This window comes from Triticum dicoccoides, chromosome 7B (genome assembly GCF_002162155.2).
Source record: "Triticum dicoccoides isolate Atlit2015 ecotype Zavitan chromosome 7B, WEW_v2.0, whole genome shotgun sequence".
Lineage (NCBI taxonomy): Eukaryota > Viridiplantae > Streptophyta > Magnoliopsida > Poales > Poaceae > Triticum > Triticum dicoccoides.
In genome coordinates, this window is record NC_041393.1 from 727,751,532 (window position 1) to 727,765,665 (window position 14,134).

Here is a 14,134-nt window from a genome sequence, read left to right on the forward strand (position 1 = left end):
TTATTGCATAGATATCATATCACCAAGGCAAGTGTGTCTGTACGGGTTATCGTACCTTGTGTTTACTGGTAAGCATCATATAGGGGAACTTGGATAAAAAAGGAGCCTTGGCTCGAGGCGTTTGAGCTGGAGCGATATGGGCCTGCAATAATACAAGCCGCTTCAGTTAGCAAGCATTTTTTTGCTATCGGAGCAATTTTCTTTGCACCATATTAGAAAAATGAAATGTAATCATCCTAAAGCATGTATTTTGACAACACATAAAAGCAATTTTGTAAAAAAAAAGAAACAGGAATAACATACCAGAAATGCATCCAGAATCATTCACTCATTCAGCCGGAAACTAGGGCAGCAGAACCTTACCTAGCTAAGATGTGGATGGGAGCTTAGTGCCCGCGGGCCGGCCGGCCTTGGTGGATTTGGAGATGGCAGAGAAGAGTGGCTGGGCCACAAGCCTAATTGGTATGTTTTACCCCTTGCTGTGACACTAGCAACTTCTAGGTAGCCTGCTGTTTCTTTTAACTGCTATATAAAAATTTGGGAGATTGGAACACAACATAGAGATGCACAGTACGATTAGTAACCAGAAACAGTTAGAAGACTATAAGGATATTTGGTACTCCAAAAACAACTAAGGCTAAACCCTAAACCCTAAACAACTAAGGCTTTGTTTGGTTACACGGGAAATAGAACCCTAGGCACCAAGCCCCAAGAGGGTATTTTCCTTGGTATATGGGACCCCTCCCACCACGGGGGAGAAGTCCCCACTCTCCCTGGTGCCCAAATGGAAACAGCAGGGAAGGAAATCCCTCACTTGCAACATACAAACCCTTGGTATAACACATCAGATCACAGCTAAACTTGCACAAATAATTATGAAATAAAACTACAAAACTCAATATGGGCACATAAAAGAATCAAAATTCAGTACACAAATTATTTTGACGGACGGACCCCTGCCCAAACTAGCTCCGGTGATCACCGGCGAGGTGGAAGAGTGAGACAGAGAGGGAAGACGAAGTGTTTGCGCTGCTAACTACCTGCAGCTTTTCTGCTTCTTCTACCTTATTCAGCTTTTGCAACAGAATTACAATGGAAAAATAGGCCTTGAGCGAGTAGTGGACGCCGCCGTCCCAGCGTCCCCCAGCGCGTCGCCCGTCATGGCACCTTGACTGTGCACTCGTGCCATCCCACGATCGGCTCAGGGTGCCGCAGAAAACGCTAACTAAACCAAGGCGCAGCTTGCGTTATTCTGACGAAACTGAACTTCTAAAAACTACTGTCGAAACTGAATTTTCGACACCTAAAACCCTATGACTGAACTGAAGTTTAGCTAACAATCACCCCCTAAACTGATCGTTCAGGGATTCACCTCGATCATTCCAATGCTGGAACGTAGTTGTTGCAGACGAACACGACCGAGTGGCAAGCTGAAATTCTGGCGCCACATACTCGAGCTCGATCTTCTTCATCTCCACGCAATTTCTATTGAAGTGGTACATGAGCTCGATGTGCTTTGATCTGTCATGCATCACGGGATTCTTGGCCAGAGAGATTGCGGATTTGTTGTCGACCTTGAGCCTTACTGCCCCTGTTTCCACTTCTCTGAACTCCCCGAGTAGACGCGAGAGCCAGATCCCCTGACACGCCGCCGTTGTTGCTGCGACGTACTCTGATTCGCAGCTGGAGAGTGCCACGGTCTTCTGCTTCTGTGACTGCCAGGTTACCGCGCCACCTCCAAGTAAGAACAGGGTGCCGGAGGTGCTCTTGCGCGTGTCAACATCGCCGCGCAGGTCATTGTCTCTGTACGCAGTGAGTTCGGGCTCACCATCTCCTCTATTGTACTTGCAGCCCAGGTGCAGCGTGCCGGCGATGTACCTCAAGATGTGCTTGACGGTGGCGTTATGCTCTTCCATTGGCGCCTCCATTAAACGTAACACATACCCGACCGCAAATGTCAGGTCAGGGCGCGTGTGCACTAGGTAGCGCAGGCTGCCGACGACGCTGCGGTACTCCGCCGCGTCCACTGGCGGCATTGTGCTCTCCCTCGACAATTTGAAGCGTGGTTCCATGGGTCTGTGACACGGCTTGCACACAGCCATGCCACTCTTCTCCAGGAGCTTCTGTGCGTACGCGCTCTGTGTGATGACAATGCGGTCCGCGCTCTGCTTCACTTCATCCCGAGATAGAAGCTTAGTAGGCCCAGGTCAGACATCTTGAAGAGCTTCTGCATCTCCCCCTTGAACTTGGTGATTTCTGCTCCATCGGATCCGATGATCACCAGATCGTCCACGTACACGCCCACGATGAGCCGTGTAGTCGCTGTGCCCCGCGCGTACACGGGGTGCTCTGATGGGCAGCGTGTGAAGCCCAGCTTGACCAAGCAGGTGTCCAGCTTGGTGTTCCACGCCCTGGGCGCTTGCTTCGGCCTGTACTGAGCTTTATTCAGGCGCAGGACGAGGTGCTCCCTGCCGGCGACGACGAACCCCGGCGGTTGCTGTACGTATACTTCTTCCTGGAGTTCGCCGTTCAGAAACGCCGATTTGACGTCCATGTGGTGTACGGCCCAGCCCGCGTTCGCCTCGAGCGCCAGCAACACCCGCACTGACTCGAGGCGCGCCACTGGAGCGAACACCTCATCATAGTCGATGTCGTGCTGCTGTACATAGCCCTTCGCCACGAGGCGGGCCTTATGTTTGAGCACCTCTCCGCACGCGTCTTTCTTGACCTTCAAGACCCACTTAAGGCCTATGGTGTGGTGCCCTGGAGGCAGCGCTATGAGCTGCCATGTCTGATTGTCCTCGATCAAGCTCATCTCTTCGATCATGGCGCCCCGCCAGCTGGCCTCCTGCTCCGCCTCGGTGAACGAGCTCGACTCCTCTACAGCCAAATAGTGCAGCTCCTCGTCCAGATACAACGCCGGGCTGACATCCAACACATTCTGGATAGTTCGAAAACGGTGCTCGCGCGCCACGTCGAGTATGTCGCTGAATGCCGATGGCGGTGACACAAGCTCCACCCCTCCTGGGATTGCTGCGGAGAGGCGGTGCTGGGGATGCTGCCGGAGACGCTGGTGGTGTATGCGGAGGTGAGGTGGCCGCACCCCCCTCATCTGACGCCCCTGGAGCACTGCTCTCAAGGTGTTCGACCACAAAGGTGCCCACCCGCTGAACACGTTCACGGCGCCCTCCTACTCTGTCCAGTCCCAGGTGCTCCCTCGTCGAACACGGCGTCGCGCATTACATGCACGCACCCTGTTGTTGGGTCGTAGGCCCTGTAGCCCTTCGTGCCCTGCTCATAGCCGACGAAGATCATGGGCCGGCTGCGATCGTCGACTTTCTTCGACTTTGTAGCGCGCGCAATATTTTACAGCATCCATTGGAGCTATTCGGTGCCCAAAAAACGAATTTTTAACACGCGGAGCTCTTTTTGGGTGCCTGTTGGAGATGCTCTTACATAAGATGGTGACAGGTTCTGGTTAGCAGATTGCTTGCACGAGCAATTGTCTTTGAATCCCGTAGCTGCGCGTCCCATCTTTTTGTGACTTTTACGCTTACGCCTGCTCTGTCTTGGTTCCTGTTATGGGCTGGCTCGGTAGGGGGTCCTCTCCTAAAACATACGTCGTATACTAAAAAGCTAGGGTTCTCTGCCTCCCGCCAGCGCTGGCGTCTGTCCGCCCCGTCCCCGCATAGCAAACATACGACTACCATGTTAGTGATGGTGTTGCACGTCTATCAATAGCCGATGCTTGTTCTTGCCAACATAGGTAAGGTCGAGTTGGAGCTCACAATCTCGGTCACTAAGAAAACTATTATGCTGGCGAAGCAAGGCTTGGAGGAAGTTCATTCTTGATTATTTGCCGAGTTTGAGCTCACAATCTCGGCCACTAATGAAATTGTTATGCAGGCGAAGCAAGGATTGGAGGAAGTTCATTATTGATTATCTGCAAAATCCTAGCGAAAGGGTGAACAATATGGTTCGGAGGATGGTTTTGATCTATGGAACCTTATCACCGGATTGTTATAGAAATTGAGAAGTTTCCACCCAAGTTTGCATCAAGAGGTTCAAACAAGCAATAGCTGATATATATACTTATCATCCTAAGAACATGCAAAATGGCCGATGGAGTGTTAACATCGTCCTTAGAACGAGCTATGCGCAAGTTATTTTTCGGCACACAAGTTTTGCCGAAAAACAGGGGGGCATGTGTTGACACCAGACTTCGGCATGGCCAAAAACATAATTAAGAAAGTCCCAAATGGAAAAGTAATCAAAGTGAGAAAGTTATGTATCGTCAAAAGGAGAAACTTTGATATTTGGGCCGTAGCCATCCGATCTCATCTCTAAGCCCGAACTTGTGTGTTGAAGTACTGAGATTTTGTATACAGAACACTATTCGGCTGATTACGCCCTCAAGATGGCCTCATATGAGAAAACTTTCTACACTAATTGTCTTTGCCTCGTTGAAACGGTAGATTTCGATATAAAAAACGTCCCAATCAGAGTTCGTATGTAAAAGTTAGAGCCAAAATAGTGTGCTGCAAAAATCTGCCTCGGAAGTTCCGGGCAACTTCCGGGCTAAACCGAAAGTTTGCACGTGGTGCGCCCCGAAAACTGGAGTTTTAACATTATTTGCAGAGTTGCGGGCCCTAATTCAACCTGAAGATGACCTCGGATGAAAAAGTGATCAACTGAAAATTTCTTCTCCATTTCAATATCTATAACTTTGGTTTTGGGACCATCATGATCCGATGCCATATGCGACCTGCAGGAGCGGTGCAAGAGGGCTACCTGATGTAATTTTGGCCCGGAAGTTCCAGGCCGACCAGAAGTTCCGGCCCCTCTAGTCCGAGTTAGGTTAACTTTTGATGTTTTGGACGGGATTTGAGTCCTTTTTTTGTACGAAAAGTCCAGCCGTCTCATATATATGTAAGAGGTGACGGCCGATTGAACACCACACAATCAATCTATCAATATATCACTTTTACCTTCTCCCTTGTTTTTCTTTTTCCTCGTTCTTCGTTTGTTCTTCTTGCTGCAGGGCCGCGAACCTTGAGGCCCTAGGGGCGATCAGGTCGACCTAAGGCAGCCCATAGCCGCTGCGCGCCCTGACGGGGTCCCTCCCGAGCGTGTGGGGTTTCGGGTCTATAAAAGCGCCCGCCGGATTGTCTTGCGTACCGCGCTTCCGGCGGGTCTCCTTCGACGTGAGCTGCGATGCATCACTCCCGGCGTCGAGGGTACACCGTGACGTGTTCGTGTGCGAACACTACGTTTGCCGAGAGGCCCTCTCGGCGAATCTTACTTTGTCGAGTGTCTATGGTTTGGCTCTCAGCGAAGAGCCTAGCACCCAGCGTATAGGGAAATCTCAGTAGTGAACATGATTTTGTGGCCTGTGGAAGCTTAACTTTATCGGTTGACTCCTCTCTTGCATCGATCCTTGGGTCGTCACTCCATGTCATTGCCGTCTTCGTTGAACATAATGTTGGCGCCACATGTACATTCTACTATGTATGCGCCAAACAACTTACACCGGTGGTCACATCGGATGGATGACTTCATGCCACCAGGCAGAAGCTTCCAAGACAGACACATGCCAGAATTTTAAAAAGGTCAATTATCTCACAAGGATGTAGACACAGATTTCCCATTTGTGTAGTGCAGGGCAGAGCTGCCGATCGATCTTTGGTTGCTTGGTTGTTTAACAAAGAGCTAGATGGATCATGGTTGGATGGATGAGGCCCTTCACTTATGGGACAACTTTATAGTACAGAGGTGCAGAGCCCATGATGTGAACGCGATATAGTACTACACTGCTGTATGCATGGTTATCTATTACTCCCTCCATTCCAAAATACAAAATAGATGACCCAACTTTGTATTAATTTTGTACTAAAGTTAGTATAAAATTTAGTCATCTATTTTGGAACGGAGGGAGTACGAATGTACTGGCCGGTGCATGCTGCTATAACATAATTCAATTAATTAATCCTCTACTTTTTGCGCCCATTAAGTCCTGAATATTAGAGTAGTGGTGGTAGTTGTTGAAGTTGTTGAGCATCTCGTTTGTGTATGTCTAGTCACTAGTCAACCATCAGTTGAGTCTTGAGGCGTTCAGATGGCTATATTAATTCCATTGGCCATCAGAGGTGTAAGGTCTCACCTTGTAATCTTTCCCTTGCTTCAGTTCTGGGCCGATCCATCTGCTGCTTTGTCGAGTTTGGTTTGATCTGGTATATCTCCGGCCATGAGTAACTGCTTTGTGAAGCCCACCTCTCTGAGCGAAGGTGAAATCCTTCAGTTGGCCAACCTCAGGAGATTTGCCTATATGGAGCTCATGACGGCCACGGGGAACTTCCGCCGTGACAGCAAGCTCGGTGAGGGTGGCTTCGGGGTGGTGTACAAAGGGTGGGTCGATGAGACCACCTTTGCCCCTGCCAGCCATGGCACCGGCTTACCCGTTGCCGTAAAGAAGCTCAACCAGGAAGGCATCCAAGGCCACAGGGAATGGCTGGTCAGTGTCTCTACCAATCAATGCCAAATCCCAATTCATTCATCTATTTGATTCTTAAAGAAATTCCTGAATGATATGTTCTCAATTTCTCGATCTGTTTCTGAATCTCACGTGCAGGCTGAAGTGAATTACCTTGGCCACTTGTCGCACCCCAATCTGGTGAAGCTCCTAGGGTACTGCCTCGAAGACGTCCGGCACCTGCTCGTCTACGAGTTCATGCCTCACGGAAGCTTGGAGTACCATCTTTTCAGCAGTAATTACTAACTGACCTTCTTCTAGCTTCCATTGATCAGTTAAGACCTCGCAAATTAGTTACTACCGAGGATGAAATAGTATTTAGTGTGATAATTACAAGTTTGGTTGAATGATTATTTAGGACTTTTCCAGCCACTATCTTGGAATGTGAGGATGAATGTCGCTCTTGGGGCAGCCAAGGGGCTCGCGTTCCTCCATAGTGACAAGGCCAATGTCATCTACCGCGATTTCAAGACAGGAAATGTCCTTCTTGATTCGGTATGTTTCTGTTGTTGCCTTCTAATTTGATTGAGGAAATAATTTGTTCAGTGCCTTATTAATGCTAACTGTGTTGACTGATGGATTGCAGAGCTACAACGCAAAGCTGGCTGACTTTGGCCTGGCGAGGGATGGGCCAGCTGATGATAAGAGCCATGTCTCTACAAGGGTCATGGGCACACATGGATATGCAGCCCCTGAATATCTTGATACAGGTAAGTTAATCAAATTAAGGTGAATTAAATGAACACAGAGCTTAATTTGTTTTCAAAGCCATGATCAGATGTATGCATAATATGCTGTGGTATTGTTGAAACGGTTTTATTTCTTCTCTTAAAACCTTCAATTGAATTTGCTCTGAACTTCGAGCATGATAGTTTGCTTTTCAGGGTTGAATGGTGGTGTTGTTGTTAAGCAGTAGGTATGGTTTTTATGAACCACTATGAGATACATATTAGGTGCTGAGGACGTCATATTGGTTAGGCACAACACGACTTTTCGCAACAAATTATGGTTTCAGAGCTGACTCACTGGACCCCTTCACCACATGCGCTAAACCTTTTGATTAATTATAAGTATCGCCACCATCTACATAGGTATGTGCCATTGTTTTAAATAGCCCGCTATTGCTCCGCTATAGCACGCTATTTACAAAAGGTCTTGCGCTAAGAGACATTGGTCCAAACAAACAAATAAACATTTTAAATAGCGCACTATAGCTCCGCTATAGCGTTTAGGTGAGGTTCGCCGCTAAGAGTCTTAGCGCGCTATTTAAAACTTTGGTATGTGCACTTTAATTTAAGGGAGTAGCAGGTGATTGATCCATAAAGGAGTCCTGCATAATCTTGCAGCTAGATAAGGACCCATGTACTTTGTAATGTCAGGTCAATGGTGGCCATTACTTGTTCTTTTAGTCGATGATAATACCAATATAATATTGCCAAATGCTTACCCTAATCCATGTGGGTACATCCAAGCTGTATCATTGTATTTTTCCTACTCAGGATCCGAAAATGAACAATGAAAACAATGATCATGATGCCCATGGAATCTGACCCACGGGATGGGGATGCATCTACTAGACCTGTCTGAATCTTTGCTTTAACAGGGCATCTGACGACGAAGTGCGACGTGTACAGCTTCGGCGTAGTGCTGCTGGAGATGCTGTCCGGCCGGCGTGTCCTGTGCAGAAACCAGCCGGCTGACAAGGGCAACCTTGTAAAGTGGGCGCTGCCATACCTGAAGAGCAAGCGCCACATTTCCCACATCCTGGACGCGCGTCTTGGCGGGCAATACTCCGTTGGTGGCGTTCAGAAGGCTGCTGCACTAGCGCTCCAGTGCATCTCCGTCTGCCCGAAAGCCCGGCCAGGCATGGAGCAGGTGGTGGCGGCCCTGGAGCAGCTTGAGGACAACAGGGAGACCGTGACGAGCGGTCAAGGGATGGCGAGTGGTGGCGCCGCATGCGGCTTCTTCAGGATGTGTGGCGGGGGCCGGTAGCAGCAGCAGCAGCCTTAGCCCACGGCAAGGCGGCTGCGCGGGCCGGTGAGCTAGTAGCTCAACCGAAGAATTCATTGTAAACATGGTGCTTCTTGCATTTGCAAATTCAGGGCTTTGATTACTTTTTCTTATTTAGACAGTATGAAGACCGGTGGAGTTTTTGTTTTGGGACAATTCCGCGGTGTCATTGATTTGATTTCCCATTAGAAATGAGCTTTTTCAATAAAGAAAGCTTTTATTAACTCATAACATAGCATAGAGGATACAAATCATGATAAGCAACACCGGCCTCTGCATAGATAGGATGCACATAGCTAAACACAAACAGTCTAAAAAAAGTAATCATGTGTTCAGATCCTTAATGATAATTAATACTCCTCTGATATGAACATGAATATGCCTTGTGAGTAGTTACATTTGTTCTGAGGACATGGGAGCAGTCTTGTTATAAGTACTCATGTGAATTTGTTATTTGTTCGATATTTTGATGAGATATATATTGTCTTTCGTCTAGTGGTGTTATATGAACGTCCACTACATGACACTTCACCATGATTTGGGTCTAAGAGAAGGCATTGGGAAGTAATAAGTAGATGATGGGTTGCTAGAGTGACAGAAGTTTAAACCCTAGTTTATGCGTTGCTTCGTAAGGGGCTGATTTGGATCCATATGTTTCATACTATGGTTAGATTTATCTTAATTCTTCTTTCATAGTTGCAGATGCTTGCAAGAGGGGTTAATCATAAGTGTGAGGTTTGTCCAAGAAAGGGCAGCACTCAAGCACCGGTCCACCCACATATCAAATTATCAAAGTAACGAACACGAATCATATGAACATGATGAAAACTAGTTTGACAGTAATTCTCATGTGTCCTCGGGAGCGCTTTGCTTTATATAAGAGTTCGTTCAGGCTTATCCTTTGCTAAAAAAGGATTAGGCCACCTTCTTGCACCTTAATTACTCTTTTTACTTGTTATTCGTTACAAATTATCTTATCACAAAATTATGTGATACCTATAATTTCAGTGCTTGCAAAGAGTACCTTACTAAAAATCGCTTGTCATTTCCTTCTGCTCCTCGTTGGGTTCGACACTCTTACTTATCGAAAGTACTACGATAGATCCTCTATACTTGTGGCTCATCAGGCCTAGTGTATTTTCCAAGGCTAACTTTGACCACATGTTAGAGCAATTATATATAACATGGAAGTTACACAAAGAATACCGTCAAATTCGTACGTGAAAGGAGCTTCCAATGGTATAATTTTTACATTATACATTTCATATATTGTTAATCCTATCAATAGTCAAAGGCAATCTCAAAAAATGCATTAGGGCTTATATATATGGATGGAGTACAATTCTTAAAATAGAAAAAAATATCATTCATCCACCAATAAAATTTGATGGAAGATGTTTTCTGCCCGAGTGATATTTTATTTAGCATAATGATTGTGATGACTATGGTACCACTAATTGAAATTGCATAATGTAAGTTTCTATAAAACCATAAATTTATTTCCAGACACTCCCGGACATTACAAGAAAGTAACATAACAATAATTCACGCCTAGAACACAAAAGTGTTTTACAAGAACGGAACTACGTCGGCACGACCATAGACACAGACCACGGACACAACTCTGCATTGAACCTTATTAACACACACAAGCATGGTAAGTATTACAAATTGAGCATACATAAAAGCAAGTAACTATTCCGAGAACTTATTAATCACCTCCGTAAATTCTCCGGCAAGAGCGGCCATGGTCACATGCAGCACTACACCGCTTGCATACAGCATACGCCAGCCCAGGTTTTCCTTGGGGGCATCCTTCTTCTCCCTCACCTTACCATCCGGTGGCTTCTCGTAGCAACACGGGTGAAGGGACAACTTGCTGCTGTGGTAATGGAATCCCGTCATATCGTCGCCACACGCGTCGCATACCAGCTTGGAGCCCTCGGGACTGGCGGGGGCGAACCGCAACTCGAGCTCAATGTTCTTAAGCAAGGGATGCACAATCTTCGTTCCTTCGTCCAAAGCGCATTTGTCGTGCAGGTTGTACCAGCATGTCTGGCATCTATACCTCTTTCCCGGGCCGTACTCATGGCAACCATTGCACACGAACTTCCCAACCACCTCGAGTGTCAGCTCATGTTCTAGGTGGGCGGGGTGGGAGATGCAGGTGCGGCTCGATGAAGCCATGATTTTGTTCGCTAGATCGGCCCAGCTTCTGACATGATACATAGACAAAGGTTGGTTAGTTTACTAAAGGAGAAGATTGATCGACCACTGCATATGACCGATTTACTTTTTTTTATAAAAGAAGGATGACCCCCGGCCTCTGCATCTGGGCGATGCATACGACCACTTTATTAATTATTCTCACAAGACCTTACAAAGCCATACAACAGCAAGACTAAAGCCACCGTCTACGCAACAACTGTCGTTACACCTATCCAATTGATGATGGGGCGCAGATAGTCTGGGCCTAATACCAAACCGACATCGCAGCCAAACCTAAACATCTAAGACCTGAGGTCCCAACCAGGACGCCTGCCGGGTATGGGGCACCTACCAGTCCGGCGCTCTCCTCAACCAGGACGCCTGCCGAGTATGAGGCCGCCGCAGCCACCTGCCACCAACCTTCTTCAGAGCTGTACTGTTGCATGTACCGTGCCAGGTCTCTCTGCCATCGACGTCACCATGACGCCCGACAGCGTCGTCCTCCTGCACGAGTCCATCCTCCCACAGCGAACTCCGAATCTGCATTGCGCCACGCCGTCAAGATCCGTCACCATCAGTGTGTAGGATGAAGCACCGCTCCACCAAAGAATCCATCCTCTGGTCCCTCGATCACGTGTGTACCTCCAAGAATGACGCCCCCAAGGGATGAACGACACCAGAGCGCCGCCGTCATCCGATCATCCGATCTGGGGTTTCCCCCGAAGGTAGCAGAGAGTGGCCTTGAACTTCTCCACGGCGATGCCTTAAAGAAGGGAACGACGCAGATAGCGCTGCCACCGTCGGCCTTAGCAGGAGCCGAAGGCAAGTTTTCACCCAGATCAGTTCAAAGGGATCCAACTCTTGTGCCCGGGCCGCCGTCACCACCAGCACCACCAGGCAGACCCTGGAGTACCAGCATATCGGCGAGCCGCCGGCACCACCGCATCCAGATCGCAGGTCACGCCTGGCCGCCGCCATCCCCCGCGACGTCCGGGTCAGAGACAGAGCCGCCGACCGCGCACAGGGACCGCCGCCGCCTGCCCACGCCGGAGCGCCGCCGAGATCCCTGCGCCCGCCACCGCTTGTCGAAGCCAACCGCCCAAGCACTGGCTCCACCGTGTAGCCATCAGATCGGGGAGGAAGACGCGCGCCGACCACCCTCGCATACCCCGCCGCATGCCCGAGCGCCAGCGCCACTGCGACGCCATCAGATCGGGATGAGGAGGAGCCCGCGCGCTCGCCGCCCCGCGCAAACCACGCCGCCGCCAGCGCCGCAGCGCCACCAAGCAGGGGAGCCCCGCCCAGATCCGCCGGCGGCCCGACCTGTCGCCGAGCCGAGCGCCGCCACGAGGGTCGGCTGTCCCGCGCTGCCCAGGAGCCTCGCGAGGGGGGAGGGAGACCCGCCGCCGCCTACGCACACGCGGGCTTTGCCCGACGGCGTCCCCTGGCGGCGGCGAGGGAGAAGGGAGACGAGGAAGGGGAGCGGCGGCGGCGATCTAGGGTTCCGCCCGGGCCGCTCGCGGGAGCGGCACGGGGCTCTAATCCCGTCAGCCGGCTCTTAGCAAGGTCTCACTATGTGCAAGTGGAACAATATTGTGTATACGACCGATTTACTTGGTAGAGGCATTAATAGCATGTACTTATACAATGAAACAAGATTGTGTATGTATACCTCGTACTAACCTTGAATTAAATCCGGAGGTGTTGATCAAACCCCCAGGTTGTTTGCTCCTCCGCGATGAGTCTCATCCGGCGGAACCTCCAACCTTTAAAGCCTGTGATGTGCAATAGCAGAGGTTCTAGAAAAATGCGCTCCTTTGGCTGCATGAAGACGGACAAATTATTTATTTATTTTTACTTTTTTTACGGTGGAAGACAGACAAATTAACAAATAAGCAATCTTGACTTGTGTGACAATAATCACTTACAACATATGCATACTCCAACGACTTGGGAGTATACAAACAATGGCGACTGAAGGACGGCTAGGCAAACGCTGCAATGAGTGCCGGCGGGCGAGTGAGTTAAGAGGTCGTCGTCTTACACGTACACAATGTTTTTCTTTCTACCATCTTGGTCGGTATCGCATGTCCTTTTCACTGGAGTAAGGCAAAGTTTGTAAATATATATTTTTTCTCCCAAACAAGAAACATTTAAACTTGAACGTTGCAGATCATCAGCACACAATTGCTTCCGTGTGCAGAAATTGTCAGATTATTTTGGCACAACAAAAATATCTAATTTGATAAATCGTATTATAAATTTGCCATGTTATCCGATACCAAGCTAGAGGATAGAGTTGCAATGCATACAGACTGTTCGTATTGATTCAGACAGAGGTACAGAGTACATAAGGGAGAGAGCTCCCGTGGAAATAGGCACGCAGGCCATATAGTAACAGATAACGTTACATACATGCAGTGTACAATAGTTGTCACGCTAACAATTCTGTCATGGACGATGATCTTAATTTGTGCCAACATTAGGGTCGTGGCTAGAGCCTTATGTCTTCTTGGGGCATTCAAACGTGGAGGAAGTGGAGCTTTGGGCATGCTTGCCGGGTCTCCATAGACAGGCACCCATGCGAAGCTCCTCGAGGTCGCACTGCCTCCATCTCTTCTTGCAACCACATCATCGCTGCTTGCTGTCGATGCGGCGCCACTGCCCATGCCCACGACCTGTTCGACGATGGAATGCATGAGCGGGACGTCATCTCCTGGACATCCCTCATGTCCGGGTACACTAGCACTGGCCGACCCTGCCTGGCTGTTTCCCTCCTCCGTGACATGTCTCACAGCGGTGTGCTACCGGAAAGCCTTCACCTTCTCGATTTGGGCAAAAAGTGACATGTCCCCGGACATGAGGGCTGTCCAGGAGATGACGTCCCGCTCAGGCATGATGGCTGTCGAGGAGATGACGTCATGCTTAGGCATTTTATTGAACAGGTTGTGGGCATGGGCAGTGGGCTAAGATCGGAGATGCTGCCGTTGCCACCGTGCTCATTGACATGTATGGCAAGACCGGAGATGTGGAGGGTGCATGTGCAATGCTTGATGGTATGGCTACTCCGGCGAGGAATGCCGTGTCATGGGGCTCGTTGTTGTCTGTATATGCACAGAGACTCTAATTATATAGGGGATTCTTTAACCGGGATTGTGTTTTGAATTTTGTTAAGGTGACATGGTCGCGACTGTGAACTCAAACAGGATTACAGTGTCCTGACCACCGTCTGCGAAGGATTTACAAAAATCTGTAACGATAACCAAAATATAATTAAAGTTTGTTCAGACACTTCATAGTTGCATGGGACATGCACGATGGAATTGTAAAACATGTTTGACAGTTGTCGCGGAACTCTGTACGTAGGAAAGTGAAGAAGCTCGCTAG

General features: G+C 48.8%; 1 protein-coding gene across 1 annotated transcript; it reads left to right on the forward strand.

The window, feature by feature from the left end:
- Positions 1 to 6,082: 6,082 nt before the first annotated feature.
- LOC119341788 (receptor-like cytoplasmic kinase 176) lies at positions 6,083 to 8,725 on the forward strand. Its single transcript, XM_037613644.1, has 5 exons — positions 6,083 to 6,511; positions 6,629 to 6,764; positions 6,888 to 7,024; positions 7,116 to 7,239; positions 8,133 to 8,725. The coding sequence occupies exons 1-5, from the start codon at positions 6,245 to 6,247 to the stop codon at positions 8,519 to 8,521; spliced, it is 1,053 nt and encodes a 350-aa protein (XP_037469541.1). The 5' UTR covers positions 6,083 to 6,244; the 3' UTR covers positions 8,522 to 8,725.
- Positions 8,726 to 14,134: the final 5,409 nt, after the last annotated feature.

What these genes read in the sequence shown, in the direction of transcription:
- LOC119341788 (XM_037613644.1), top strand. Translation starts at nt 6,245, where the DNA reads ATGAGTAACTGCTTTGTGAAGCCCACCTCTCTGAGCGAAGGTGAAATC. An exon ending in AAGGCCACAGGGAATGGCTG is followed by an intron (nt 6,512 to 6,628) that starts GTCAGTGTCTCT and finishes TCTCACGTGCAG; the next exon opens with GCTGAAGTGAATTACCTTGG. An exon ending in CCCTGAATATCTTGATACAG is followed by an intron (nt 7,240 to 8,132) that starts GTAAGTTAATCA and finishes TTGCTTTAACAG; the next exon opens with GGCATCTGACGACGAAGTGC.